The following is a 26,963-nucleotide window of genomic DNA, read 5'->3' as shown; positions in this document are numbered from 1 at the left end:
ATTAGGCACGCCTGTATCAGATCCAAAAGAAGAGATATGAAAAACAACAAGACATAATTAGGTGATGATGCTCAAAAAGGTATTCATTAAGCAATTTGATTATTATTAGGCTTGTAGTTTGAAGTGAGGAGTGCACTTCATCACATCGAGAGCTGTTCATAATATTCGGTTTGCTTTATTTAGCTCCTCGAAGGGCAAAATATTTTAGTTCCATATGTAGCTTGGCGTACATTTTTCATGCATGTTGTAACTTGCAACTTCAAGTGGCCAATTATTTTATGATAAAATACAGGGATGCCTTGACATTTGTTCTATGCCCATGCTGATAACTCACAACATTTAAATTCAATGGAAATGAAATTAATTCATCCGTGGAGTTTGACAGAAAACCTGTAAACTCGTATTGTGGGAAAAAAAAAACATGTGGCGACTCGTGTCTCATGGCACTCTTTCAGTACGTCTTCCTCAAGTCTGAAAATAAATACATGATTCATCCATGTTGGAAATGGAGGTGAAATGTGGCATTGTTGTTGGATGTGGTTGATTCTCTGGTTCCTCAGTAGTCGTTTTCATTCAGAGCGAGGCGCACGTAAGTCCATTAGAGGAAGCCAAGACCACATTTATTTGTCCTGATTTTGTTGGTTGCTAATCCACCAACAGCTAAAAAGTGGGTCAGTGATTGGCGCCAAGCTGTGCCTGTGCCCACATGAGGACACATACAAGACACACGCACACACGCACGCGCACATTCACGCACACACACTCACGCAGGGCTTTTCGCAGGATCCCAGAAGAGGATTAGACATACATGTGTGCACAAACAATAAGTGCTGAGCATCACTCGGGGTGAGCATGATGTCGTGTGTGCCCCCCTTGCCTGGTGTGACCTGGGGGGGTCCCGTGCATGCCTTCACACCTGCTTGCCTGCTTGCCAATGAGATGTGCGTGGAAGTAAAAGTGGGGTTACTCGCGATTTACTAATGACTTGACCTTGCAGACTGCACGCCTGCCTTGCAGCTTGTTGCAAACTGTCGCTGCAGTGCCTGCTTAAACATGAATATTCAACAGTCAGCTATTCTCCTGCTATAATTTTGTCACATATGTGGTTAATTATAGTTGGGTTTTTTTAGACAATCAGACCTTGTTTGATTTTCCTACCCTTTCAGCTTATTCATGCCCATTTTTGGCCACGTCCAAACATTTTTTTTTTTACTTTGTTTTTGCTCGTTTTATTGCCTACAGTTTTTTACTGACATTTTTTTTTATCACTGGTATTAAAATTACTCATATATTTGTAACCCTTCAAATTCTAGTTTGGTTGTCAAACAACCCCAAAAATGAAAGGTTTTATGTATTCTCAGTATGACCTTTTTCTTATAATGTCAATGCACGAGTACTACTGCAGAGGGAGATTCCAGTTCCTAAGTAATAGCAATCGCTCCTTTGTTGGAAAACAAATCATTAATCCAATCTGTTAGAAATCATGAAACCCCACCAAATGACTCACGAGCAGGGGCGCCCAAGTCTGGTCCTCAAGAGCGCCTATCCAGCCTGTTTTAGATGTCTCACTCCTCCAACACACCTCATTCAAATGATCAGCACGATATGAGTAGCATGATCATGATCGTTACAATTTGAATCAGGTGTGCCGGAAGACGGAGAAACCTAAAACAGGCTGGGTAGGGGCTCTCGAGGACCACATTTGTACATCCCTGCTCTGGAGTGCAACCCATTTTATTCAAATTGTACGATTTAAAATGTAATCACTAGAAATATTTGATGGGTTTCATTTGGAAAGGCACCTGCTAACGCTAGCTGACGAGCAGCCTGAAATCCTCAGTGGCCCCCTAGTGGACACAAAGGGTTTAACCTTTTTTTTTTTCACTATTAAAATATAGCGAATTCACTTTATGTAAAGCTACCTTTTGTTAACTTTCTTTGCCTGTGATTTGATTCTATTTTTTTTTTCCAAAGCGTTTTCTGTTGTTGTTGTTTTGATTTTCTTTCTCTATGTGTGGTGAGTTTTTCTAACCTCAGTTCATTCTGTTATGGCACCGTCGCAGTCCAGGATGATGCTGCCCCAGGTACCCAGGAGTACATTATGTTACGGCAGGACTCCATCCACTCTGCGGATATAAGGAGTAAAGGGTCCCCCTTTCGTGCTAAGTGTCACGAAATCTTCTGCTGCCCGCTGAAGCAAGCCGTCCACAAAGAGAACGCTGAGCCCGAAGGTTTGTTCGCACCCCCTCCTTGTTTTGATTTGCTGATCGCCCCCCCCCTGCCCGTATACGTCTTGCCCCCTCACCCCTTCTTCTCAACACCAACCTCTCTCTAGTACTGTGTGTCAACTGATAGTCCCCTCTCCTCCAGACTCTTTAATTCATGCCCCATTTTTCGAGAGAAACTCTTGTCCCTCTCGAGTGTGTTTGTATTCAAATGTGTGTGTATCTGAATGTTTAGATGATGCTTCCTTGTAGTGAAACCTGCAGGGTGACTTTAGGAATATTTCTGTGATGCCATTTAGAGGTCATGGGAAAAAGTGAGATTCGAACAATTGTCCAATTTATGTCAAGAAGGAGTTTGGTGAAAATCCGAGTAACTTTCAGTCCTAATGTTCTGCCAAAATGAGAGCAACAATGCCCCCGAGTGTCAGCAAAACAATTTGCAATACATTTTGGATCACTTAAAAAAAAAAAAATCCTTCCTACCAGAGCTTCTCGTCAATAAAAGGCTTGGATGTGATTGTGATGTATCATCGTATAAATTTGACATCCACATAAGAATTAATAGTTTTTTTTCAAAGAACAAAAAGCAGCTTAGTGCAAGGATGCACTTCCATATTTCATTTATTTTTTTTTTTTAAAGAATATACTCCCCCGCTCGTTGCATCAGCTATGGATCAAACCTAACAGCTAGCAAGTCGCAAAAATCAGCAAATCTGATATTCCTTATTAGTGGCAGTAATATTAATAGATTAATTGTTTTAAAAATATTGCACTATGTGAAGTTTCTCGCCAAAAAATTTCTCTCCATCTGAATTTTTGAATGTCGAAACTCTATTACAGAGAATAACCAATAATACATTTTCAAATAAAATGTGTTATATTTCAAAAATAAAGTTAAATTACATTGCTGAAATACAACTTTCTCACCTTATTAAAATGTTACTTTAATGTCATATTCTGATTTTATTTGGGGCAAATACAAATTTAAATTTCGCTTTCTTTTTTTTTCAATAAAAAAATTATTTGTTCTTGTAATGCTTGAGTATTTTTTTCTAAAAAAAAAAAAAAAAGACTTTATTCTCTAAACTACACGGTGATTGCCGTCAGCATTATGAGTGCACCCCTTAAAAAAAATTACAAATCTCCCCTGGCCCCTAAAAGTTTGAGAACCCCTGACGAATCGTTCTCCAATCAGAATCAGTTAGTTCTCCTTTCCACGCATGCCGCTGTACGCTGCACCAACTGGCACTCGGACTCAATGAAGCCCTCATTTATCATCGACCTCTCCCAATAGAGTGGTGCGATGGTAGAAATTGCTTTCCTTTGCAGACTGGCTTATAGGTAAGATATCAATTGTTTCCAAGCTGCTGTGCTTTCTGCAAAGTATTGCCCTTTGTACAATGTCCTGAGAAGTGGCCAGGCGCCTTCGATGCCGGTTAACCTGTCCGTGGCTGATGTGACGGCACTCGGACTCGTGCGCTTGCCTGATGTGTGAGGAGCTGCATCTGTAGCGTTGTTGCGATGCATTATTCAGCTGAGTTGCTTCTTCGCTTGGACGTGATTGAGTTTACGAAGGCGAGGGTGGGAAACTACAGCTCTTATGTAAGCTGCTCGTGACGACGTCATTATGGAGCGAAGCTTTTAACCACGTGGCGGGCGGGCGACACAAATACACGCATACGACGCAACTTTCAAATGACTTTGTGACACAGCGGATTTTCACAACTGTCTGTTTCTTGATGTTTTATCCACTAATGATTATTTTAATCATTGATTAAGCTGTTTATTATTTTGTTGATTAATCAATGACTAGGATAAAAAAAATCCATCCCTTCATTCCAAAAACATGACATCATTTCAAAGTGACAAACAAATAAATTATGGGTGGGCCAGTGGATGACTGCTTAGCCCATCCGCCTCACAGTTCAGAGGTGCAAGGTTCGATTCCTGTTCCGAGTTTGCATGTTCTCCCCGTGCCTGCGTGGGTTTCCTCCCCACATTCCAAAAACATGATGGTCGGTTGATTGGACACGCCAAAATTGTCCCTACGTGTGATTCTGAGTGTGCATGGTTGTCCGTTTATGTGTGCCTTGCGCTTTTCTGGCGACCAGTTCAGGGCGTACCCTGCCTACTGCCTGAGGGCGACTGCGATAGGCTCCAGTACGCCCACGACCCTTGTGAGGAGAAGTGGCTTGGATAATGGATGGATGGATGATGACATGTCAGAAAATAGGCAAAAATGTTATCATAATGATCATAATTTTCTAAAGTAAAAGCAACGATGTTTTCTAAAATTTACAATTTTGAAATAAAAAAGGTAGCGAAGCAATTAATAAATTGCCAATTAATCGGTTAATTGTGCATTGTTGGAGAAATCCTAGACAGTGAATCAATTATTTTATGAGCACACTGCCAACTCTCAAATTTCCCCATTGTGGGACTAATAAAGGACATCTTATCTTAGTGTTTTGGAGGTGTAACTGCAGTTGTAGCCTATTCATTTAATTCCAATTTCGAAAAATTAAATATTATCACTTTAATTAATTCCCGCTTCCGGACACAAGAGAGAAAGGACTGATACAGGCTGTACTGTTTTGGAGCATGTATAATCAAGTTTTCCTGCAGGAGGCAATCGGATGAAATAGTTAATATGGATGCTCCACTCGGTGCTTCCATTAAGGAGCCCAAATGAGTGACTCAGGTTTGGACTTGTGGCGCCACCGATGAGTCACAGTGGCATCGGAGCAGAGCCGCAGAGAAACGCAAGGACACGAATCTGAGGATGAACCCGACTCCTTTTGATGCTAGCTGCTACCAATCATCGTTCTCTTTCGTTGAATCTGTGTCACCAGCACCTCAACACTTGGCGCGTGTCACACTTTTACTGTGCGCCGTCTCTCCGCAGCTGAAAACAAAACAGCCCGCCTGAGGGGGCAGATCTGTGTAAATAACGCATCTATAATGCAGGCGACCGAGAGACTTATTGTTTATTCGCTCATGCTCTGCGATTTATAGATACACAGACAGACAAATATCCACATTGACGTGTAAACACAGAAGCGTACGGTGTGATTATTTTTCGGCGCTTTTCCATCCAACGCTGACTGCAGCAAGGAATAAGCCTGCCGTGCTTAATCTATTAGGTCGCCAACGAAGTCCGTCATTTTTGTCCATAAACTCGGATCTTTTGCCACTCATTAAAAGCTCAATCATCATTGGTCGATGTACGCATCCCTGCGGAACTCCGTTACATTTCACACACACACGGATGTACTTCCAGTGAAGCCCCACCAATTCCCAGTTAACCATTCCCAAATTCATCAATTTATGTATTCTAATCTTAGCTGTTGTCTGAAAAACTAACCTATACTCGATTAGCAAAGTATTTTTTTGCTATTTCTGTAACGCCCTAAAATGCTGAAAGATTTTTAGTGAATAGGAAAGTAGTAACTTTATGCTTCTGGTGCATTTTTTTTGTTATTGTAATTTTGTAATGTTTGTAATGTTATAATACGGCTTATACCATGCGTTGTGATTTTGAAGTTTCATATCTTCTCGGGGAAAAACAAACTATACCACGAAGCTGACTATGGTCTGACAGTCGTTTTGATGTTTTTTCAGCAACAGTATGCACATTTAAATTCAAAAGGGATTTGGCATCTATTTTTTTTTATGTTATTGTTTTATCAATTAGATGTGCATGAAACCAAAACATGACACATTATAGCATCTGTGATTGTTACATCATCGTTCCAATTTTTCTTTTCGTTACTGATTTTCTTTTCTATATACCAATAATTACGTAGCAAATGCTTATGTTATCGATTCATGTGATCGCATAACTTTCTGAACGATTTCCTCCGTCTCAGAAAAAAAATGCATCTTAGTTTCCCATAAGACAGAATGTAGCGAAGCACCTGCGCTGCTCAGCATTCACTTCACAATTAGTCTCATCCGTACCGAGAAAATCACTCCTCTGCTGCTCACTCGGCCGCGAGAATGTAAGCAGTCGTACCCCACAAGTGAGGCCCATCTCTATTCATTTCCCACGTCCGCTGCAAAATGCATGCTGGTGATTCACCGCAAAGCCGGCGCGGCGCAATTATCTCTGACAGCGCCGCCATCGCTCCTCATCACCGCATCCCGTTGCAGTACTCTCTCATCCGGTCCTGCACCGCAACCGCGTCAAAAAGGGGAGACGGATCGCAACACGCCTCGATAATAACTTGCTTCGTTTTGCCTTTGAAGTTCGTCTTTCAGCGCCGACTCTTGTTTGTCAAAGTCTGCGTATTGATGAATAAATAATGTGCGCGTTAATGTGATTTGGTGTCTGGAGAGGCGAGGCGGGGCTGGGCAGGAGAGTGTCAATGTCACATCGGCAGTCTCCCGGCGTTTCGCTGACCTTTTAGGGGACCCACTAAAAGCTTAATAGGGCCTTTTTCATCATGTTGAAGTTTCTCAAAGTGCCTCGGAGACATTAAAAAAAGTCGGAAAGGCTGTGCCAAATAATGTAACACAGCGATATAAACAGAAAATAGCCTGTAGAAATTGAGCATTTGACAATTATATCACATCTTGTATATCAATCAATCAGCTTTATTAAAAAAAAAAATCAATGTGCAGGTATAGATAATTACAGATACAAACTTGAAGTTGACGTTTTCAATCACACATGATTTGTATGTGTGTTCATTTGTTGTTATTTATTTACACATTCGGTTTGTCCGAGTAATTTGAGTCATTTGATGTATATATTGGCATAAAAAAAACAAACAGTTTTTATCCTCAAAACTTTATTTTCGTTTTTGCAGTAAAAAAAATTCCATGTGATCCATGTTCCGATCCATGTTCCAGTAATCAATGTCTGAGTTTCATCTTGAGTGGATTGAGTTGATGCGTTTTATTTTGGAGTCATTCCAAAAGTGTCTCCAGTTGATCCAAAATGCTGCTGCTCGCGAGAACATCACTCCAATTCTGGCCTCATTGTACATTTTAGCGTTCATTTTACCATTCTTTAATTTGTCCGCCGCAGCGGCTAGAACAACTTTTAAGTCCATCGTTGTCTGCCTCTTAGCCCATCTCCTCTTTTCTTCAGTGCGTATTTTAACGCGCTGGCCTTGACACTGATTGTTTGTTTACTTGCTTGCTAATGGTGCTTAATTGTCTGGATCGTGTCCAGGGTGTTCCACGCTCGCTTTTGCCAATTTGTTGTCGACTCAAGTGATCTGTGGGAGATCGGTTTTCCCTTCTACGCTCTTACAGCTTCTTGAGAAAGAAGTAAAGCAAGCAAATGATTTATGATCCCATCAAGACAATGTACATGGACGCTTGTTGTTGATGTGCACCTGTGTTTGCTGTTGCTTGACTTTAAAGTAACATAGTCATATTTTTACTTAAGCATGACATTAGGGGTATACTCATATTTATTCATTGGATTTTTTCAATAAATCATTTAGAGTGTATGATTTTATATTAGGCACAGTATTTTTTTTTTACTCAGTGCTTTAATGCCAAATAGAACAAAATATAAAATACATATGGGCAAATTCAGATGTTGCCCAACAATATAATTCCAGCTAACTAATTAATAAATAAAGAAAATAACAAGGCAAATTCAGCTTCAAAAAACATCTTAAATTACATTCTGAATAATTTCGTGCGAGCTGAAATGTCGCCATTTTTTATCATGAACTTTCTTTAAATGTAAAATTCATAAAAGTTCGGAGACCTTTTTCTCAAGATTGAATCAGAGTTCATTTTTTGACAGACAGATGACAAGCACATGCCATTTTTGTTCTATTCTGTATATTTTGGTTGAAAGGGAGGCCGGGTGTGTTTTGCGTCTTCTGAGTGCGAGTGACACGCCGTTCTTCACGGAACGAGTCACTTTGATAAATTCACTTCTCCGAAGGCTATGGAGATTTTGTTTTGGGGTTTTGACTCTATTGGTTGAGTTGAGGATTGGAACTGGGTAAGTGTCAATGTTGCAAGTAGCTTTATTATAGCCTTGAGTTTCAATTTAGGTTAGGAAGCGCAAGAATATGTGCTAGACTTTAATATCACTTCTTTAAACCTCCGCGTACCATGATGAGCGCATCAGGCAGGAACATTCCTGTTCTATTCAAAGAATAACAATTCTCAATGAAGCTCACGTCGAGTGGTCTTGTCAAATATTCATTCCCTTTCTTTGCATCATTAGGAGCCCGCTGTGATCAAGGTCATTTTAAATGCATGTGCCAAAGACAATGGAGAGGTTCGATATAAATACTGCATGCTGTTAATGAAAGACTCATTCTTCAAGTGTCAAGACTGCGAGCAGACTGCTGCCCGTAGCAGTTGAGCAGGGCGGGAAGCGCTGTGCCGTTTCCCTCCGCAGGTGTTTGTTAAATGAGCCCCGGTGCGAGTTACTCATTCGGGCCGTACAACGTGCCCTTCACCCCCGACGGCAGAATTAACTGCCGATTTTGTTTGTCTGGATAGAGAGAGAGAGAGAGAGAGCAAGAGAGCGAGAGATTGAGAGAAAGAGAGAGGAAGAGAGCAAGAGGGCGAGAGAGAGAGAGCGAAAGAGAGAGAGAGAGAGCAAGAGAGCGAGAGATTGAGAGCGAGAGAGAGAGAGCAAGAGAGCGAGCGAGAGAGAGAGGCGAGCGAGCGAAAGAGTGAGAGAGAGAGAGTGCGAAAGAGCGAGCGAGAGAGAGAGAGCGAAAGAGTGAGAGAGAGAGAGAGAGAGAAAGTGAGAGAGGGAGAAAGTGAGAGAGAGAGAGAGATTTTGAGGAAAGCATGTTAACTGCTTGAAATTGCTGTAACATACTAATTTGTAATGATAATGATCCGAAACTACAGAAAAATAAATAAATAATGTAAGAGATCATTTCGGCCGTTCGTATGGGAGTTAAGGATTGAGCCCAACGGCAATTAGCAAAAACCCACCAATAATTGTCGCTCCCTTATAAATTTTCTGAAAATAACACTAACTAGAGGATCTAGTTTAAAAAAAACTGTGCAAATAATCAGGCAATTCCGTAAATTCTAAATCCCAAATATTTGACCGTGTTGCTTTATTTGAGCCATTCAAAATTTGAGTCGGCTAACTGCGTCTCTTTCTGATAGTAGATTCATTTTAAGTTTAAAGGCTGCAAAAAAATATGGGTGGGTTCACATCAGATATTCAGATTTGGCCATTTCATGAAAGATGATTAATAACATTGCTGTCTCAAGCCTCACCGTATTATTGGGCGCAGGCATGATAAAACATAGCTTAAAAAAATTTTGTAGCATGCATGCTAATGCGTATGCTAGCATACATGCTAGCTTATGATTTTAAAAAGACAGCCGAAGTAAAACGTAACTTAAAACTAATGGCTGTGAAAATACAGTAAGTGAGTGTATTCACGTTTCCTTGTTCCGATTAGTGTGCTTGGATGCTCTGAAGCCTGACGACAACATTTAACATTTTTCCTCCTCAATACAGTAGCTTGAAAGATCTTTGGACTTTGCACGTCTAATCACAGCCTGTCAGAACATATCAACAGATATGTACTGTATTTTCTTTTCACACTCTTTCTCTTCTGTTATTAGCCCCCCCCCCACACACGCTTTCTCTCGCAGCAATATTAAAAGGAAAACTGTCAACGGAGGACTCTATCATGTGCTGATAATGTGAACAGAAAAGGGCAACAACTGTGTTTTGATGAAAAACGGCGACTCTTCAGTGTAATCATCAAAATGTCACCAAAAAGGCTCCCGGCGTGCATGGCCACGTGTGATCCGGCGGGCTTCTGTTGCGTGTTTGTGAGTAATGTGATGTAATGGGCCAACCGGGAGGACTGATGATCTCATGCAAATCATCATCATCATCATCATCATTATCACGAAGCCGCCATCTCTAATCTGCTGAACGCCAGTGCGTTGATGATCACGTCCTAATCTCTTTGACCCTGCACGATGATGGCGCATATTGCCGATCTAGGAACTTGCCTGTTTCCTATTTCTTACCCCGCGAGTTTCAGCGAGCTTCTTGCTGACCTTTTAAACGTAAAAACACAGCAGTGGCTTGCTTTACCCAGGGAACTTCCGCCTCACGAATGTGATATGAGCGCGGGTGATTTCGCAATGATCCTTCAGTCGTGCTCTGTGGAATTATTCAATCAGGTTAAAGCATGAACTCGCACTGGTTGTGTCGCTGGCTTTAGGGCCTCAATGGATGGGAGGGGGCCCGGAGGGAACAGGCGACATTATGTAATTACTCCCCCTCTGGTCAAACAAAGATATGGAGCCTATTGTTTGAAGGCCCCAGTGGAGGAGACTTATTTGATTGTAATCCTAAATTGTGCTAGCGGGGCTTTCTTCTTGTAAAGCAACAGCTCGTAGACGAAAATAACAGCCTTAATATCAACGCCACAGTGGTTGGTTCTAAAGAGAATACTGTCGTATCTGTGCCGTTTCCATGGTGACCGCTGCGTGCAACATGTGAGGTTAAAGATTAGGTCAGGTTGAAGGCCTCAATTTTTAATAAGCGCAACTCGAGGTCGGGGGTCATACTACCACGTACTTCCCAACCAGATGATTGACAAAAATGGCATTTTAAATATGGACAAAATGCTCAATGCGTGTGTCGAAGATCCAGCCTTCAACAACAAAGAGTTAAAACAATGGGAAAAAAAAAATCCTTGTAGCATTTTTTTCCCAGTGTAAAGGGTTTCCTTTCAAAAAAAGTATCATTCAAGGATGGCACAAAATTGTAGAACAGCAAGTCAAAATGAAGTGCAAGAATTCGTTGTGTGCTTTAATTTTATTCATTTATTTTATTTATTTATTTATTTATTTTTTACAAATATGAACTCACTCACTTTTTTAAAATACCATTCAGGTCCATTTGTCATTTCACATCCGCACAAAATGATAAGGTCTACTGGAGTAGTACTTTTTAGCATAACGCATCAGAGTACCCAGTGCAAGTGCAACCAAGCGATGTCTGCCATCTAGTGGTGAACGATGATATTGCAATTCAAAACTATACAGTGGGACGCCCACTATTCGCGGGGGATATGGCATAGCCGGCTTGCGAATAGCCACAATCTGCATTGAAATGCTTTGGAATTTTTTTTCCTTTTTTTTTGTAAAGCCCCTCCCCCCAAAAAATGCAAAGAAAATGCTGTTAAATATCCAATATGCATTTTCTGTGTGGCAGTACATTTTCCCAGAATTGGCCCTAGTGTCAGACAGAAGTGATTTATTTATTTATTTATTCATTCATTCATTTATTCAGTTATTTTTGTGTCTGCCATGCGTGCAAATGGACACCAGAGAGAGGGAGAGAAAGAGAGAGAGAAATCAGGAGAGGATTGCGCTGAGTGGTTTAGGGTTAGATGAGCAGCAGATGTGAAGAAGGGAAAAAAAAAAAAAGATTTGTGAGTGAGGCAATATCCAGCACACACAAACGCACATTCAAAAACAAACAAAGCAAAAATTTAATCATGCAATTTTGTGCCATTGGATCATTTGGCTTGCCTTCCTTGCTTTTTTTTTTTTTTTTTTTATGACTTCATTAGCGGAGCGGGACCAAAGGATGCATGAATATGAAACGGAGTTCATTCCTATTTAACTGTTGTCGCTGACGATTAGATGCCGCTTGAGCGCGTAAACAGATTACTGATGTCGCCATCCGCAGCGGGCGGTCGCCGTTTCTGTTTGTACTCCTGTCCTCCCAACGTGTAAAACAAATGCATCACATCCGGTTTGCGTTCCTGAACGCACAACATTTGTCTCATGTGTTAAACGTACACGTTGGCCTCAAAATGACCCGTTTTCCCAGCATCTCCCCGCAGGCAGGTGTTAAGATCCCATCGCCAAGTAATGCAGACAAAGGGATTAGATTCAAGCAATGTGTTCGGATTTAAGCGTGCGCTGCAATATCGGCAATCCGAGGCCTGTCTGTAGTTTTTAGCGGCGTGACACTCGGTGCGCAGACAGAGACCCACTTTTGCCTCACTGCTGTGTTTTGCCCTACTTTTGATTCCTCCGCTCTGGATGGTTCTCTATCAGTGCCGCACTGCTCCTCCCAAACGCTCATCTCCATCCGTTCGTCCATCGCCATTACGCTGCTATTGATTGCTCTCCAGGCTGACATCACCAGCTCGTGCGGCGGATGAGAGGCAGGCGTGAGACCACTCTGGTTCTAATCGGGGAACATGACCCATTTATCCAACAGGCCGGGCACGTTTGAGGCAATATCTCCAAGGTGCCTTTGAGGTGTCGCCATTTCATCCCAAATAGTTGAGATTTTCTATTGAATTTCAGAATCCTTTTATTCAGTTGATGATATGCTGTTAGAAAAGCATAGAGGTCACATTCACACGCTCCCTTTTTTTTTTTTTTTTTTTTTTAATGAATTAATGGTGGACATTTGTAGTTCATCTCAGCATTTTAAGTCACTGTAGAGTGAAAATAAATGTCTGCTCGGTGTGACACACCACTGCAAGAAGTTGTAAATACACCTGCCCAATTTACATGATTTAAAAAAAAAAACATCACCAAGTACATATAATAAGGCTTAAAAAAAAACAAAAAACAATCACCGAGTACATATAATGAGGCTTAAATAAAAACAAAAATAAAACGGGCCTTTTTCATGCCGTGACAATGAGGCGCTCGAATGTGTCCGCACGAGACCAAAATATACATAAAATAACCCTCTGCAAAAAAAACCCAAAAAAAACTCACCCCCCCCAACCCCCCATCGTTCTTTTCCGCCTATCTCTATGTGATGTGCGTGCACTCACGGCAGACAACGAGGCGCTCTAATGCATCCTCACCAGTTGCCTATCCAAAGGGAAGATGCATTTTGGGTAAACTCATGCCAGTCCCCAAGTACATCATTGGGCACTTCATAACGCTATTGACCGGTTCACTGTAGTCCCTCCACTCTCGCCATTCCATCTTTTGCTTTGATCTTTTGAGCACTCGGAAATAATCCCAGCCAATCTGATCTGCGCAATCCCTACAGCGTTGCGATTCACGGCCGTTGTGGGATCGACTGGCATGCTTTCCGGTTTCAGTGTCAGCCTCATCGGGCTGATCTGCAGTCAGCTACGTTTACGGGGCAATGTCACCTACGGGGCGGGATTCGATGAGCGGCTGTGTCCAAACTAAAATGAGTTTCATTAATGTTCACATCCAAGTTGGCTCCACTGCACATTTGACCTCATTGCATAATTTACCGTTTTCCTCGAGGACGAGCCGCGGAGACGTGAGGGGTAAAACTGAGGACAGAAATGTGCTTAATGGTCCCGAAAAGATGAGAGGCATAGGGGTTCCTTTTTTTAATTTTTTTTTGAAGGGAGAACTCAAGGAACCACATTAATTAGGATGATGACATGTCAAATATTTGCAGGGTGCTTTCATTTTAATAGTATGCAGTTAAATTTGATCTACATGCCTACATTCTTGGCAAAAGATGATCTGTAAGAGTAATTTGCAAGTTCGATTTGGAGACAGCATAATACACACTTGTTGTATTTAAGTCCAAACCAAACTACATAGCTTTGCCTGACCAAAGTCCACTTAGCTTAATGCTAACAATGAAAAACTTTATCCATGGGCTAACAAATGGCATCACTTAAGGCACCAGATATGGTGTATCAACTCATGTTGACAGAAAACAAAACATCACTCACCGGCGTATACTTTATCCTCTGCAAAGAACGACCAATATTAATGCAGCTTCCCGTGTCACTTAGAGTAGTTGTGAAACTTTGTTTGCATCTCTGTCTTGTAGATCTGCAAAGGATTAATTATGACGCACAAACGGTTTAATTGTGTAATTTTTATTAATAAAAAACATTCCAAACTTTTGGGAGTGGGGAGGGCTGGAACGAATTGATGGCATTTCTATGCATTAATATGGATACATGTGTTTTGGTCACTGAACAAATTAAGTTATAATTAAGTTCATAGGTATCTTTGTTTCTCTTTTAGTGTGTGAAGGTTATTTTTATTGTTTCTATGGAGTATCAGGTATGATGTGCTGAAAGAAGCTTGATATAGTTCAAAACGTGGTCATCAAAGCAAGGTAAAATCTAAAAGAAGCATCCCTTGGTGTTGCGAGTAGTAAGTAGAATATTTACTCCATGTTTGCGTCTGAAATGACGTCTTTTATCTTGTCACTGATGTGTCACAATAGTCAAGAGTATATAGGTCAATATCACCTCACTCGCTGTATTTTTGGACCATGACTGAGGTAAAATTAGCACGGTTTTATTAATACAAACATGCCGACCGCCTCTTTGACAGCAGCCCCCTCAAATTCTTTCTTTTTAGTTTTTTTGTTCCGTTCCGTTCCGTGTGCCGGGGTCCATTTCTTTGCGATTATGGAAAGGAGAAAGAGAAGAAAAATGATTTGGCTATTTCTTGTCATTTGAACTATGAAAATGCTGTCTGTCTTTGCCAGCTATTGACGCATGTCTACAATTCACACTTTTGATTGCTCACTTTTTGGCAAGTGACCATCTCCTGCTCTTAATGCCCTCCTCCAGCTATCTCCTGTTGTGCTGCTGGCAGGACCGAGACTGGACGCACTTCTGACAACACTTGTTTAGAGGCGCGTGCTCCTTTTGGCAGGTTGACTGTGGTGGAATTGTGTGTGTTTGTGTGTCGATTGTGCCTGTTGTCCAATTGTCCGCATGTTGTGAAAACACTCTAACGAAAGATGTTAGGAGTGTCTTGTACAGGAAAATACTGAACAGCAGGGGTCACCAACTTTTTTTAAACTATCTATCTATCTATCTAGCTAGCTAGCTAGCTAGCTATCTTAGCTAACATGCTGGTAATAATTAACACAACCAGCCCTGCAAAAAGTAATGTACTTTTTGGCTTCTATATGGCAGCGAATGAGTTAGTCTGAGTCTTTCATCCCCCCCCCACCCCCTCCCCCCTTTGATAGCTATCGCTTGTTATTATAACTATCTATCTTTTAATATAACTTACAAGCAAGCCTGCTATATTAGCGACCATGCTACTTCCACTGACCAGCTATTTCTTCCATCTATCTATCTAGCTATCTTGCTACCTCGCTAGCTATCTAGATAGATAGATAGCCAGCTTAGCTAACGTCCTGCTATAACAGTTAGCTATACCCTTTTCTTCTTTCACGTCCCCCTTTGCTATAGCTATTTCTTCCATCTATCTATCAAGCTATCTCGCTACCTTGCTAGCTATCTAGCTAGCTAGATAGGTATCCATCTATCTATCCATCTAGCTATCTTAGCTAACGTGCTGCTATAACAGTTAGCTATACCCTTTACCCCCCCCCCCCCTTGCTAGCTATCGATTGTCACTGTACCTATCTATCTTTCATTATAGCTTACAAGCAGGCTTGATATTTTAGCTACCTTGTCACTTACACTAACCTGCTTTACCCTCATTTGTAACGCCATAATTTTTTAACTGGCTAGCTGTGCTTCTATTTATCTACCAGGGTTGCTATCTAAGCGAGCTGACTATATGATACTTTATTGGCTGTATTTTTTATCTATCTGTCTATCTACACACAATTGTAGCAGGAGCCTGGCAGCAGGAATTATCAGTCAAAGTCACCCACAAAACCTCAAGGCACCCATTACCTACTCCATCAATTCTATGTCTATAAATGCAAGGTCAGCAAATTGCCACCCACATGAGCAATGCCGTTTATTCGATACAAGTCAGATATAGGCCAGTAGCATATGACCGAGTCTGCCACTAATGATACTGACTTCTATTATAAATGATAACTTTTAATATTAGCTTCAGTCTATTGCAGAATCTAAGCTTTATAGCTAATAACTATGATGCTATAAATCAGTGATTCCCCAAAAAGTCTATACTTGCAACCTACATATGCGAACAGTTCAGCTTACCAATAAAACAAACAATAAAACGATAGCTTTGGGAAAATTAAAAGCTCTGACATGATTGTGAAATAATGTCCCATAAATCTTACATGGGTGCATGAATCAAGTTTTTTTTTTTTAAATAAAAAAGGAATATCGTTACAGCAAGAATGCCCTAATGCATTTTTTTCTACTCCTCTTTTTCCAGAAGGGTGTTTTCCATATTAAAGGAGTAATATTATGAGGTTTGCTTGTGGTGAGTTTCTAAAGGTCCAGACTGCTATTTATTTCACACCTCATCCACAATTTCTACAATTATGCGACAAACTCACTGACAACAAATATCTGGCAGGCAGCGTCCATGCATGCTCAAACTGCTCCGGCCAGCGCTTTGTTTCGCTGCCATATTTAGCCTCCATTGATGATCTGTGAAAAATATTTTGGTTGTTTTTGTGCTGCAGGAGAAAAAAAAAAGAGTGAGATAATTTGTGGCAGTGCTGATCATGAGCTCTTTGAAGCCAGCGACTGAACAAAAGTTTAGAGGATACTTGACAGATGCCAAGAAATCTGTCAGTGCCTAATTAGCTGCAGCGTATTGTTTTTTTTTTGTTTTTTTTTCATCCAGTGATGTCAAGCTGGAAGTAGTGTTGGTGTAAAATAGAACAAATTACTGCATGGCATATCTATCTATCTATCTTTCTGTCTGTCTACCTATCTCTCTCTATATATCTTTCTACCTCTCTAACTCTTTTTTCTCTTTGTATTTTTTCTCATTTTTCTCTTTTTTCTCTTTCTCTTTTTTCTCATTCTTTCTGTTATTTCTCTTTTTCTTTCTCTTTCTTTTTCCCCTTTTCTTTCTTTCTTTCTTTCTCTATCTCTCTAATGTTATTCGCTCCATAACGTATAAAATGTTATTCTTAATAACGGCGCCTTACTATCCCTGTAAAGTTACTTTCGGTGTTCCTAATGAAGTGTCCATTGAGTCCAGTCAATGCTGTGTAATTGGCATTACCCTTGGTGCTAGCAAAATATAAATACGCAATAACTTACAAAATGCAATCACTGCCTATATGTAGTATGTAACCTTGTTGTCTTGAGTGTTCTCGGGATGTGCCTTGACGTGTTTGCAAGGCGCCTCCCAGTCAGGCTTGAGTGTTAACCAGCACCCGTCTCCCCTTCTGAAACCTTAAGTGACTGATGCTTTCCGCGCGAATACCCAACCCCCATCCTTAGAGCACATTATCACTCTTCCCCCCCCTCCGCCTCAGTCTCTCACATGTGCAGCCTCCTATGCATGTGCAGTCTCCATGGCAACGCGTATCAGGCGGTTGCGCACGGTGGTCCAGCGTGTTGTGGATTTACTGCACCTGTGAGCACACAGAAGTGGAACCACAGCTTACGGCGTTATTGGAGCTAATGTTTTATCCTTGACTTGACTTGTAATTTGTTATTACAAACCGTAGCAAATGAGGCTATTTAATATGAAAAGTTCACGCAAGGCGAGATTATTTATATTATGCCATTCATACACGAGGTAAATCAATAATGCTTTGCAGGTGCAGAGAAATAATGATTCGAATAAGATTAAAATCAAGATCGATCCCTGTAGAAAAATCAGGACGAATGAAAAGAATCACAGCAATTATTGGACAAAAGACACATTCAGCTTAAATGACAAAATAAAAGCAAAAAGGTGAAAATAAAAAGTTGTCTGTGTTTTTGATTGATGGAAAAGCAAAGGTTTTCAGATCAAATTTACCAATAATCTGTTGTATGTTGTTTCAGTCTATTCCGGGAAACCCTTAAAAAGACCAACGGGCTATGTTGAAGTAACTTGAAGAGCTTCATCTCGATAAAAGTAATGCTTTACCGCAATCTTGGCAGTAAGTGAGTTGAGGAGCTTCTTTTAGACAAAAGTAGCGCTTTGCCACAATCTTGTGAGCTCGGGTGCCGAGGAACTATGTTGGAGTGAGTTGAGGAAAATTCATTTAGACAAAACCAGTGCTTGGTCACCAACTTGTGGCATCTACGTGCCATGGATCTTTGTTGCTAGTTGACACTGTAAATAAAGTTAAGCACTAAATCCCACAGAGGAGTGACTGTAATTCTTAGGAACTAATTAAGCAATTTGTTGCCACACAAACACGCAACTACTGGCACGCAAACGCACACACAGACGCGTTTTGTGATCTTTGCTCTGCTTGTTGCCCAACTTGAAGTCTTCCAAAAGTGTCACCGTGAGAGGTCGTCACCCCTCCCGGACTGTCATTTGCATTTAAATGGATGCTTTCCAGCTTTGATGAGCATTTGATTGTTTGATTTGAGGTGACAGCTGAGTCCCATGTTTTTTTTGTCTTTATTTATTTCATGGCAGACGACATGCATATGAGGACACGTCTGTCTGTATGTCGCAGAGAGTTGAAATAAGACAAATATTACTTGGTATATTTTTGCCAAACAGGGCTTTTGCTGGAAGGACGAGAGACGGCCTAGCTTTTGGTATATAGCAGACACGTTTTCTAGTTTTCTTTGGAAGCATCACTAATCAGGGGCAAATTTTGGCCTGACGTTGGTGGTCACTCAAGCTTCATTAACAATTCTGAAATTATCCGTCAATGTGAATGCACCTCCCGAATTGGCTGCAGTTCATCCGCCAAGTGCAGCTAAAAAAAAAAAAATAAAATCAAGTGGCCAGTGTGCGCGCTCTAAGATTCACTCTTGAGAGACAGTTGTCTTCTGCCATCTAGTGGTCACAATGGTGAAGCGATACCAACTGGAGGGTCCATTCATCCATTTTCTAGAGTGCGTTTGGATGGCTAATAATAATGATAACAATAATATTAGCACCCTTAAAAAGACATGACTATGAAGTGCTTTGACAAAATTGGAGAGCACAAAAAAAAAATGACACGCAATCACCAGCTAATGTAAACAAAAAATGACCGTCATATGTCCTATCCAATAAAATTAATTGAGGAACCCGTCTAATGAGGAATACATGTCGAGTCGTGTACCCAAAGTTCCATAAGAACTATAGAGTGGAAATAAATAGTTTATTTAACCAGTGTGAAAAACTAAATGTTTACAAACAAAACTCAACAACAAATAAATAGGTGACACAATATAAAGCCGAACGAATAGAGCGGAAAGAAGATGCCAACAACAGAAAGATAGAACACAGCAAATGCCAAATCTGGCTCCAAACATGACGAAGCACAAGTAATGCAATAATCTGGTCACATCCTTCTGCGTTTCCAGCTCTTGAGAACCTCACTGGTTATTATTGTCAGCAATGTGTGCAGGGAAGCTCCGCCCATCCACATTATAGGAGAGACTGAGGAAGCAAAAACAATAAAAGCAGCAACACAGACAGATAACCAGAAATACAGCCCTACATATTTGTGTTTCAGCTCTTGTGATTTATTTATTTATTTATTTCATCAGGATTTTTGGTGTGCAACATCCATTGAAGGCTGCCTCCTGATACTTAACAAAACTTAAGCGGAGCAAAATGTCCGAAAACTACAACCAGTCGCCACCGGGGTTTGTGTGCGCATTCATGCTCTTGTCCGCTTTAGCCAGTGTAAGTAAAAAAAACGACCGGCACATTTTATTTTTATTTTTACTTTGAGGAGGCCATTATTGCAAATAATTTCTTATATATTTTCACAGATTGAAGTGGACTCGATTAAAAAGTGAGTGACCGAGTGTGGTTGTGTTTGCTGCTTAAATGTAAATCTTAGTTAAGCCGTTGCAAACTCTTCGCTCAACTCACAACACACTCCAACTTCCTTGCTCGCAGTTCTCCAGACCTGCTGCTTCTTTTTTGTCTCAGTCCCGGCTAATAAAGGTCAAAGGTTGTATCCCTCATTGGCTGGGTCACGTTTGGTCTCAACACTGGGTTAGCTAGTTCACCCAATTTGGGTTACTCTTGACCCAGCATTTTCAAGACTGTGAATCTGAACAAGTCGGATGACAGATTTTACGAGTCTATAAATAGAAAGCATCAAAGGTTATAAATAACAATGAATACTTTTATGAGATGCAATAAAGGCACGACACATGATGGATTGCGAAGGCCGTAATGGTTGCATGTCATCAATTTGTCAGAGTTTGCAGAAGCAGGCTGCTTTTCGTTCGGTCCTCATACCCGCTTTGACAGAGGAGACAAACGTCCTTGTATACACTCTTTTGTCGTATAGGCGCACTTCGCCCTTTTGTTGTCTCATTTGATCGACTGTCGATATTTGTTCAGCCCAGAGTGGAAAGGCCCACAATAACCGGTTTAGTCGGCGCATTATCGGATCACTTTACAGCGTCTGTGTAACATGAGAGCAAAGTCTTGTCTACTTCCCCGCATGACAAGAAACGTCCATTTTTTTTTTCGACCACTTTTACCCTCAACCTGACCGCCCCCCGCCCCCCTTCGCACCCCACCCCCCCGCGCGCACGCACGCATGGCGCATCAGCCCTCCAAATGAATGTTTAATGAGCCTTGAAGTCCTAATGTCGCTTAATGTCCTGTAATGATCTCCCCCGCCGGTGGCCACGCCTCGACGCTCGCGCTCGTCTCGCGCGCATCTTCTGACAGTTGTTGTCGGTTGCTCCAACTTTGCTGAATGTGTGCCGGAGGCTGCTCCACTCTGCCCGCCGCCGACGCCCGGAACCCGCGACAAGTCCGCTCGAATCATGAGTTTCCCTCTAAGAAAAACAGTCTCAGGTAGGCTGTCGGGTGTATTTTTAGCATCCTTGATTGTGTTGAAGGGTTATATTTTTAGAGTTGCATTTCAGGAGTGTTTTTCGAAATGTGTAGGGGCTGTCCATGGTGCTGAAATGTGAATCTGTGCCTCATTGTGGCTGTTTAGATAAGATACACACCCTAAATTAGTTTTTGTATCTTTTATGAGAAAATTCAGCTTTTCAGGGTCTGCTTTTGTACACTTGGCACTTGATTTTTATTGTTTTATGAGAGGCTATATAATTTAGGCGGCATGGTGGATCTCATGGTTCTCAAGTTGGGGGTTTGAATCTGGACTCTGGCCTTCCTGTGTGGCGTTTGTGTGTTCTCACGGGTCCCCGCACTTGCATGGCTTTTCTCCGGATACATGATTTCTTTCTACATTCCAAAAACTTGCATGCTAGGTTCATTGACGTCTCTAAATTGTCAATAGCTGTGAATGTGAGCTTGGATTCCTTAAACACAATCTTGGGTTGTTTTTCTAACCCACTCGCTGTTTTGCTCTAGATTTTGAGCGGATTGGATTCATTTCAACCCAGCAAATTGGGTTGGAGATTGGATTTGAGTGAGCTGTATAGCTGAAGGTGGTCGCCACTTTGACCGTTTTATTGCGTGCTGAAGTTGGAAGACATTGAATCTAACATTCTTAGAACATGTCACTCTAAAAATGTTTGGGTTGAAAAATAACCCAATTTGGGTTATAAGGGAGCTGATCCACTAATTGGGTCAATTTCATTTACCCAAACCTCACGGGTTGTTTTGCACAAAACAACCCAAAATGTGTCATTTGTTAAAAGAAATCCAGAGAAATTGTAAAAGCAACCCATTTGACATTTGAAAATTGGGTTGTTTGACTAAACAACCCAATTTTGGGGTCAATATTTTTTTTATTTTTATGTGCTAGATCAAATCCTCAACCCAAATATGCTTCATATAAATTACAAATCACTGAATGAATGGTTTGGCCATTTTAGACCCAACACTGTGTAAACCAATTCGCCCAATTGGAGTAACATTTGTTTTTATCCAGTAATTTAAAGACTGTATATGTGATTGTCCCGCCCGAGGTGTACCCAACTTCTCACCCACCCATTATTTATTTATTTTGGCGGGAGAGAAATGGACCATAAGAGGATTTTGGTTGTGTTTTTTACAGCAAAATAGGAAGGCAAAACCAAGAAACTTAGTGCACTGTCTGTGTTTGACAAAATTCAAACCCATAAAATAGAAATTTAATGTCGCTTTTCCACAGGGCAGTCAGAGAGGGGGAAAAAAGTGTCAGTGACTGCAGTTTTACTGAAAGACGCCAGAGGGAGCCATTGCACAGTTAGTGCAGTCGTCATGCGTGGAGATGGAGGGATGGTGTGAATTACAATTGATTATAAAATATAAAAGAATGCACATTGAAAGTCTCACTACGAAGCAGTGGATGAGCAAATCAGTGAAGACATGCATTTTTTCCACTCGTGGACAGTGATGCTAAATAACATCTGATATTTGATGATGGCATCTTGACAATTTTCATTGCTCAAATCATTGTGAAAAGCATGTCAAGTATCTCAGAGCTGCTCTGAGGTCCAGGTTCCAAAGCATGGCTCGAGGCTTCTGCTGTGGACTTTTCATGTTAGTTTCGAATGTGAGTGTGAATTCTTGTTTGTCTAGAGGCGCCTTATGATTGGTCGGCGACCATTCCAGGGTGTACCACGGTTCTCACGCTAAGTCATGCACACCCGCGATGCAAATGAGGGAAAGTTCTTTAAAAGAGGATGGATGGATTGCAATTGCATAAATGAATAGGGAAGTAATACTTTTTCAGTCATTTATTCATGTTTGAGATGAACAGAACAAAACTCACAAAAGAAATTGCCTATTATTTTTAGTCATCATTTGCTCAACCTTTACTTCATTTTGCATATCCTGTTAATCATAGTCTGCATCAAATTATGAACGACGGATTTTTTCCCAAATGTAAGTTAATTGTTGTACTTTTTCATTGTTTTGAGATTCACTCTTGACTCTTCATGTAAAGATGCAAATGTGGTGGGAACGCAAACAGTTCTTGGGAGTGTTTCAAGTTCCCTTTTCAACACTCTTACACATCTACAGTCGTATATAACCCCGCCCCTAATTTCTTCGTTTCAACACAAACTGGTCTAACTAAAATCCATTTTTATTGAATGACATTTGAAAATGTTTTCATTTTTCGTCCTTTTGGATCGCTTTAGATAAAGTCATCAAATGTCAGGGTACCAGCATGACATTTGGGTTTTATATTGCTGTCAAATGTCAAAACGGCTCAAATTTCACCCAAACCTAAAAAAAGTGCAAGAATACATACTCGATCGCTGAATATGCATATTCTGCCTGGCCACCTTTCAGCTCATTTCCCAAAGGATGAAATTATTAGCTGATAAATGACAATCCCTCGCACGCGTGCTGCCTGCGTCTGTGGGCTCTCTCCGACGCCACCCTCCCTCCCCCTCTCCCCTCCACCCCTTGCTGCTCATTGTGCGAGTTGGAGGTGGGATCCTCTCAGGCAGCTCTCGGCAGTCTGCGCCTCGCCTCCAACATGAGGCGCGCACCGCTGCGACTTGGCCTCGCCTCCCTTCGAGAGAGCAAAGAAGAAGACTGGTCACTGATAGGCTGACATCCATCCGAGCGCCCCCCCCCCCCCCCGCTTCCATCGTCATCGTGGTCAACTGCTGAAGACACGCGTGCTGCAAACAGGTGTTCGCCGGTGCGGCTGCACGTTGGAGCTTTGCTCGGCAGGAGAGCAGCTGCAGGATGATGCCAAGGAGCTTCAGAGAACATTTGCGGAGAAAATGATGTGGCTGGAGGGAGAAAGTCTTTGCAAGGATCGACGATGGAACACCTTGTAGGAGAAGTCCAAACCTGACTTATTTTCTCTTTCAATCCGGATTTCATTTGACTGACTGAAGTTGCTTGACTGCTATTTATTGAGCAAGCATTGGGACCAACATTCCCTGCTTGTGATTTGGACTCAAGACAAGAGCTGGTGTTTGTTATCTTCCCGCTGCCAAAGTGGCCATGGCCGCCGCCATCGCCAGCTCCCTCATTAGGCAGAAAAGACAAGCGAGGGAGCGGGAAAAGTCCAACGCCTGCCGCTGCGTCAGCAGTCCCAGTAAGAGCAAAGCAAGCGGCGACAAGCCAAGCCGACTCAATGTGTTCTCGCGGGTCAAACTCTTCGGATCCAAGAAGAGGCGCAGGAGACGGCCAGGTCTGTTGCGTAACATTCTCCGCAGCTATCGGGACAAATGTGAAATAGGACTCATTTATATGCGCATGTGAAACGATGAATCACACTGACAAAGTTGGGAGCAAAATAAGGGGAATCCCATTTGGTGTTAAGTGTGAGAAGTCACCCTTTGCTTCTGAGCCTTAGCAGACAGGCAAATTCAAGTGATGCTTCATTTGTCACATGTCAACATATTCCCCCCGAAAATAAATAAGTAGTGCTTCATAGGATGAATGTGTTACCTTTAACTTTGAAAATATTTCATTTTGGGTTTAGTAAGAAACAGGAGTAGAATCATTTTCGGCACTGCAGTAGCTTGACGTTAACCATTTGTTTTGCAACTTTTATTGCACCAAATTAAATTTCACATGAAAATCTAATCGCAACGCATAAAAAGTAGATATCATGGGAATCTGGTTTAAATTTACGCGCCGATTTACTTATTCAGTGTAAAACCTTTGGTTGAACACAAAGTCGATCTACTCATATTTAATTGATCACCTGTTTTTTATATACAATCGAAATTAAAAAAAAAAAAAAAAAATGCCAAAGTTACATCTGCAAATGTCCTTTGCAAAATAATTTTGCATAGTTTGGAATCTGCAGGGCGGTCCGACATTAACGGTGGTCCAGGGCCATCATGTCTATATTGAGCCACCTGAAGTTTACTGATGCAGGCCAGTGGCCACCACAACTTGGCTCATGATGGCACGAAAGGTCCACCACCAGAGAGAGAGACCCGGATCTCTTGGTGAGGGTTAGAAAGCAATAATAAATCGGTATTGCAGAATAATAATCATATTTTCAAACCTCAATCAAAACTTTTAATCTTTTTTGTCTGTTATTGGATTGTTCAGGTGAATCTAATGAGCTATGACTTTAATTACAAGACTTGACATTGGAAAAGGGAGTGGTGTGAAGTTTTCGGTAGCTAATACTGTCACAAAAGATTAAAAAAATCACAATAAATATGTGAGAAAATGTGCTATTGTCCAATATCACCTATAGGTTGAACTTTTGGCCCTAATTCCAAAAGGTGTGTTTGCCACTAGGAAACAAAAAAAAAAATCCAAAAAGGCCTGCTTAAACATCGGTACTTTATTTGGGGTTAATCAGAGGCACTTTAAATGGTGGCTGTTGCGTGCTGACTCTCTTTGAACTTGAGTTGAAATGTGACTTGTTCATTCTGAATAAAGCCACATCCAAGTTTTGAAGGTGTGTAAACTTGTGCAACCATATTAGTTCAGTTTATTTTTTTTACCAAGGAAACCATCTTGAAATTATTTATCTTGGTCTCATTTTTGTATATCATAAAAATATTGCATTAGAACAGGGGGGTGTAGACTTTTTCTATGCACTGTTTTCAAACATTGATTCCAGAAAACTCAGTCCTCAAAAACCGACTCCGAACAAATGTGACTAATTGCATTTACATGACTTTAGAAGAGGAATCCGGTTCCATTTCTGGTCCACTTGACATGTGAAACCACTTCTTGATATAAATGCAACACAAGGAGCCTTGAACTGGAACCACTTTGCTTATGCTAAAAAATCAAGCGCTCCATTAGCTTGAAGCCTCACTTGTTGTGTTCAAATCTGCACAAAAAAATGCTGACTGATCACTTCAGGTTTGTTTACACAACGTTTGAGAACACCCTCCAACATGAATACTTCTTTCATTTGCATATATTTGAATATTTACATTTGCACCCGTCACTTGGATAGAATCGCAAGAAAGCTTTTAGTGAAGGTCAAATGGGAGTATCAGTATGATGAAAGGGCTGGTTCATCGCACCTCCACTCGGCAACCAGGCGGCTTCTTGTATTTAGCGCAGATGCCCTCGCAAATGAAATGTTGTTGCTTTGGTGATTATGAAGGTAAAAATGAAGATATATACGCGAGTGTTCAACGTCTCACCTACCCCTGCTTGTGCCCCCCCCCACTAAACCCAAACCCCTTTCTTCTGATTCCACAGAGCCCCAGCTGAAGGGGATCGTGACCAAGCTGTACAGTCGACAGGGTTTCCACCTGCAGCTGCAGGCAGATGGAACCATTGATGGAACCAAGGAGGAGGACAACGGCTACAGTAAGTCTTTGAGGAATGTTACAGAAATGTGCTGACTCTGCAATTGCCACACAAATGAATCAAGATTTATCATCTCATTGGAAAATGATTTGCTGCATGTTAGGCAGACAGAATTCCTGAAATGTTGGGTCAAAAAAAAAAACACATATTGGGCCAAAATGGGATTAAATATCTAACCCAAAAAGTTGGGTCAAATATACAATCCCAATTTTGAGGGTTGTTACCCAACTTTTTTGTATTGTCGCGTGTTGTTTTGTGGGTTATTCATTAAACTGAACTTTTCGGGTTAAATAAATAAGTTGGGTTTGTCCCTTTGTGACCCAATATGGGTTAATTTTCACCCAACCGATTTTATAATCCTGAAATTTCCACATGGCGCTCCAGCACATTTTTTCACATGAGGTTTCTCCGTTCCTGGAGGCGCTGATTGGTGGCTCAGGTGGCGTGGAATGGGCTCACCACACATAACCCAATTTCTGTCAAAAAGGCCCCGAGCCACTAACAATTTTTTTGGACGGAGGGAAAGTTGGGTGAAATTGACAAATTGGTTCATTTCTGAACCAAACTAGAGACAATTTATTTTTTTTATTTTTTTTTTTATTATCTAATGGGGTCTCATCAAAGGGGGGTCATGAGTCAGTATAATTGTCCGATTTGAACAAAAAATAGTGCTTAGATTTTTTTTTTTTGGTACCGTTTTCTACAAAATTATTGCTGTGGGTTTTTTTTTTCACCCCTTATAAAAACTGTAGTTCAAAGTATGGGATCAGTACATTTTTGGATCAGAATGGT

The 26,963-nt window shown here is 41.2% G+C and overlaps 1 protein-coding gene across 4 annotated transcripts in view; it reads left to right on the top strand.

Moving 5' to 3' along the window:
- The window catches only part of fgf13a (fibroblast growth factor 13a), an 82,970-nt gene that overhangs the window by 38,201 nt on the left and 17,806 nt on the right, over positions 1–26,963 (top strand). Inside the window, exons 3-4 of one of the 4 annotated variants that reach the window (XM_088293090.1) lie at positions 2,064–2,231; positions 26,061–26,171. In XM_088293090.1, the coding sequence (XP_088149216.1) occupies positions 2,064–2,231; positions 26,061–26,171 (279 nt within the window). Of the gene's footprint in view, positions 1–2,063; positions 2,232–20,764; positions 20,811–23,372; positions 24,067–26,060; positions 26,172–26,963 lie in introns of those variants that run through there. The other 3 variants (XM_088293093.1, XM_088293091.1, XM_088293092.1) reach the window with 3 other exon arrangements.

Source organism: Idiotropiscis lumnitzeri, chromosome 4 (assembly GCF_059441095.1).
Source record: "Idiotropiscis lumnitzeri isolate Australia: NSW breed Sydney's pygmy pipehorse chromosome 4, RoL_Ilum_1.0, whole genome shotgun sequence".
Lineage (NCBI taxonomy): Eukaryota > Metazoa > Chordata > Actinopteri > Syngnathiformes > Syngnathidae > Idiotropiscis > Idiotropiscis lumnitzeri.
The sequence above is the reverse complement of the archived record's forward strand: the minus strand, read 5'-3'. Positions and strand labels throughout refer to the sequence as shown.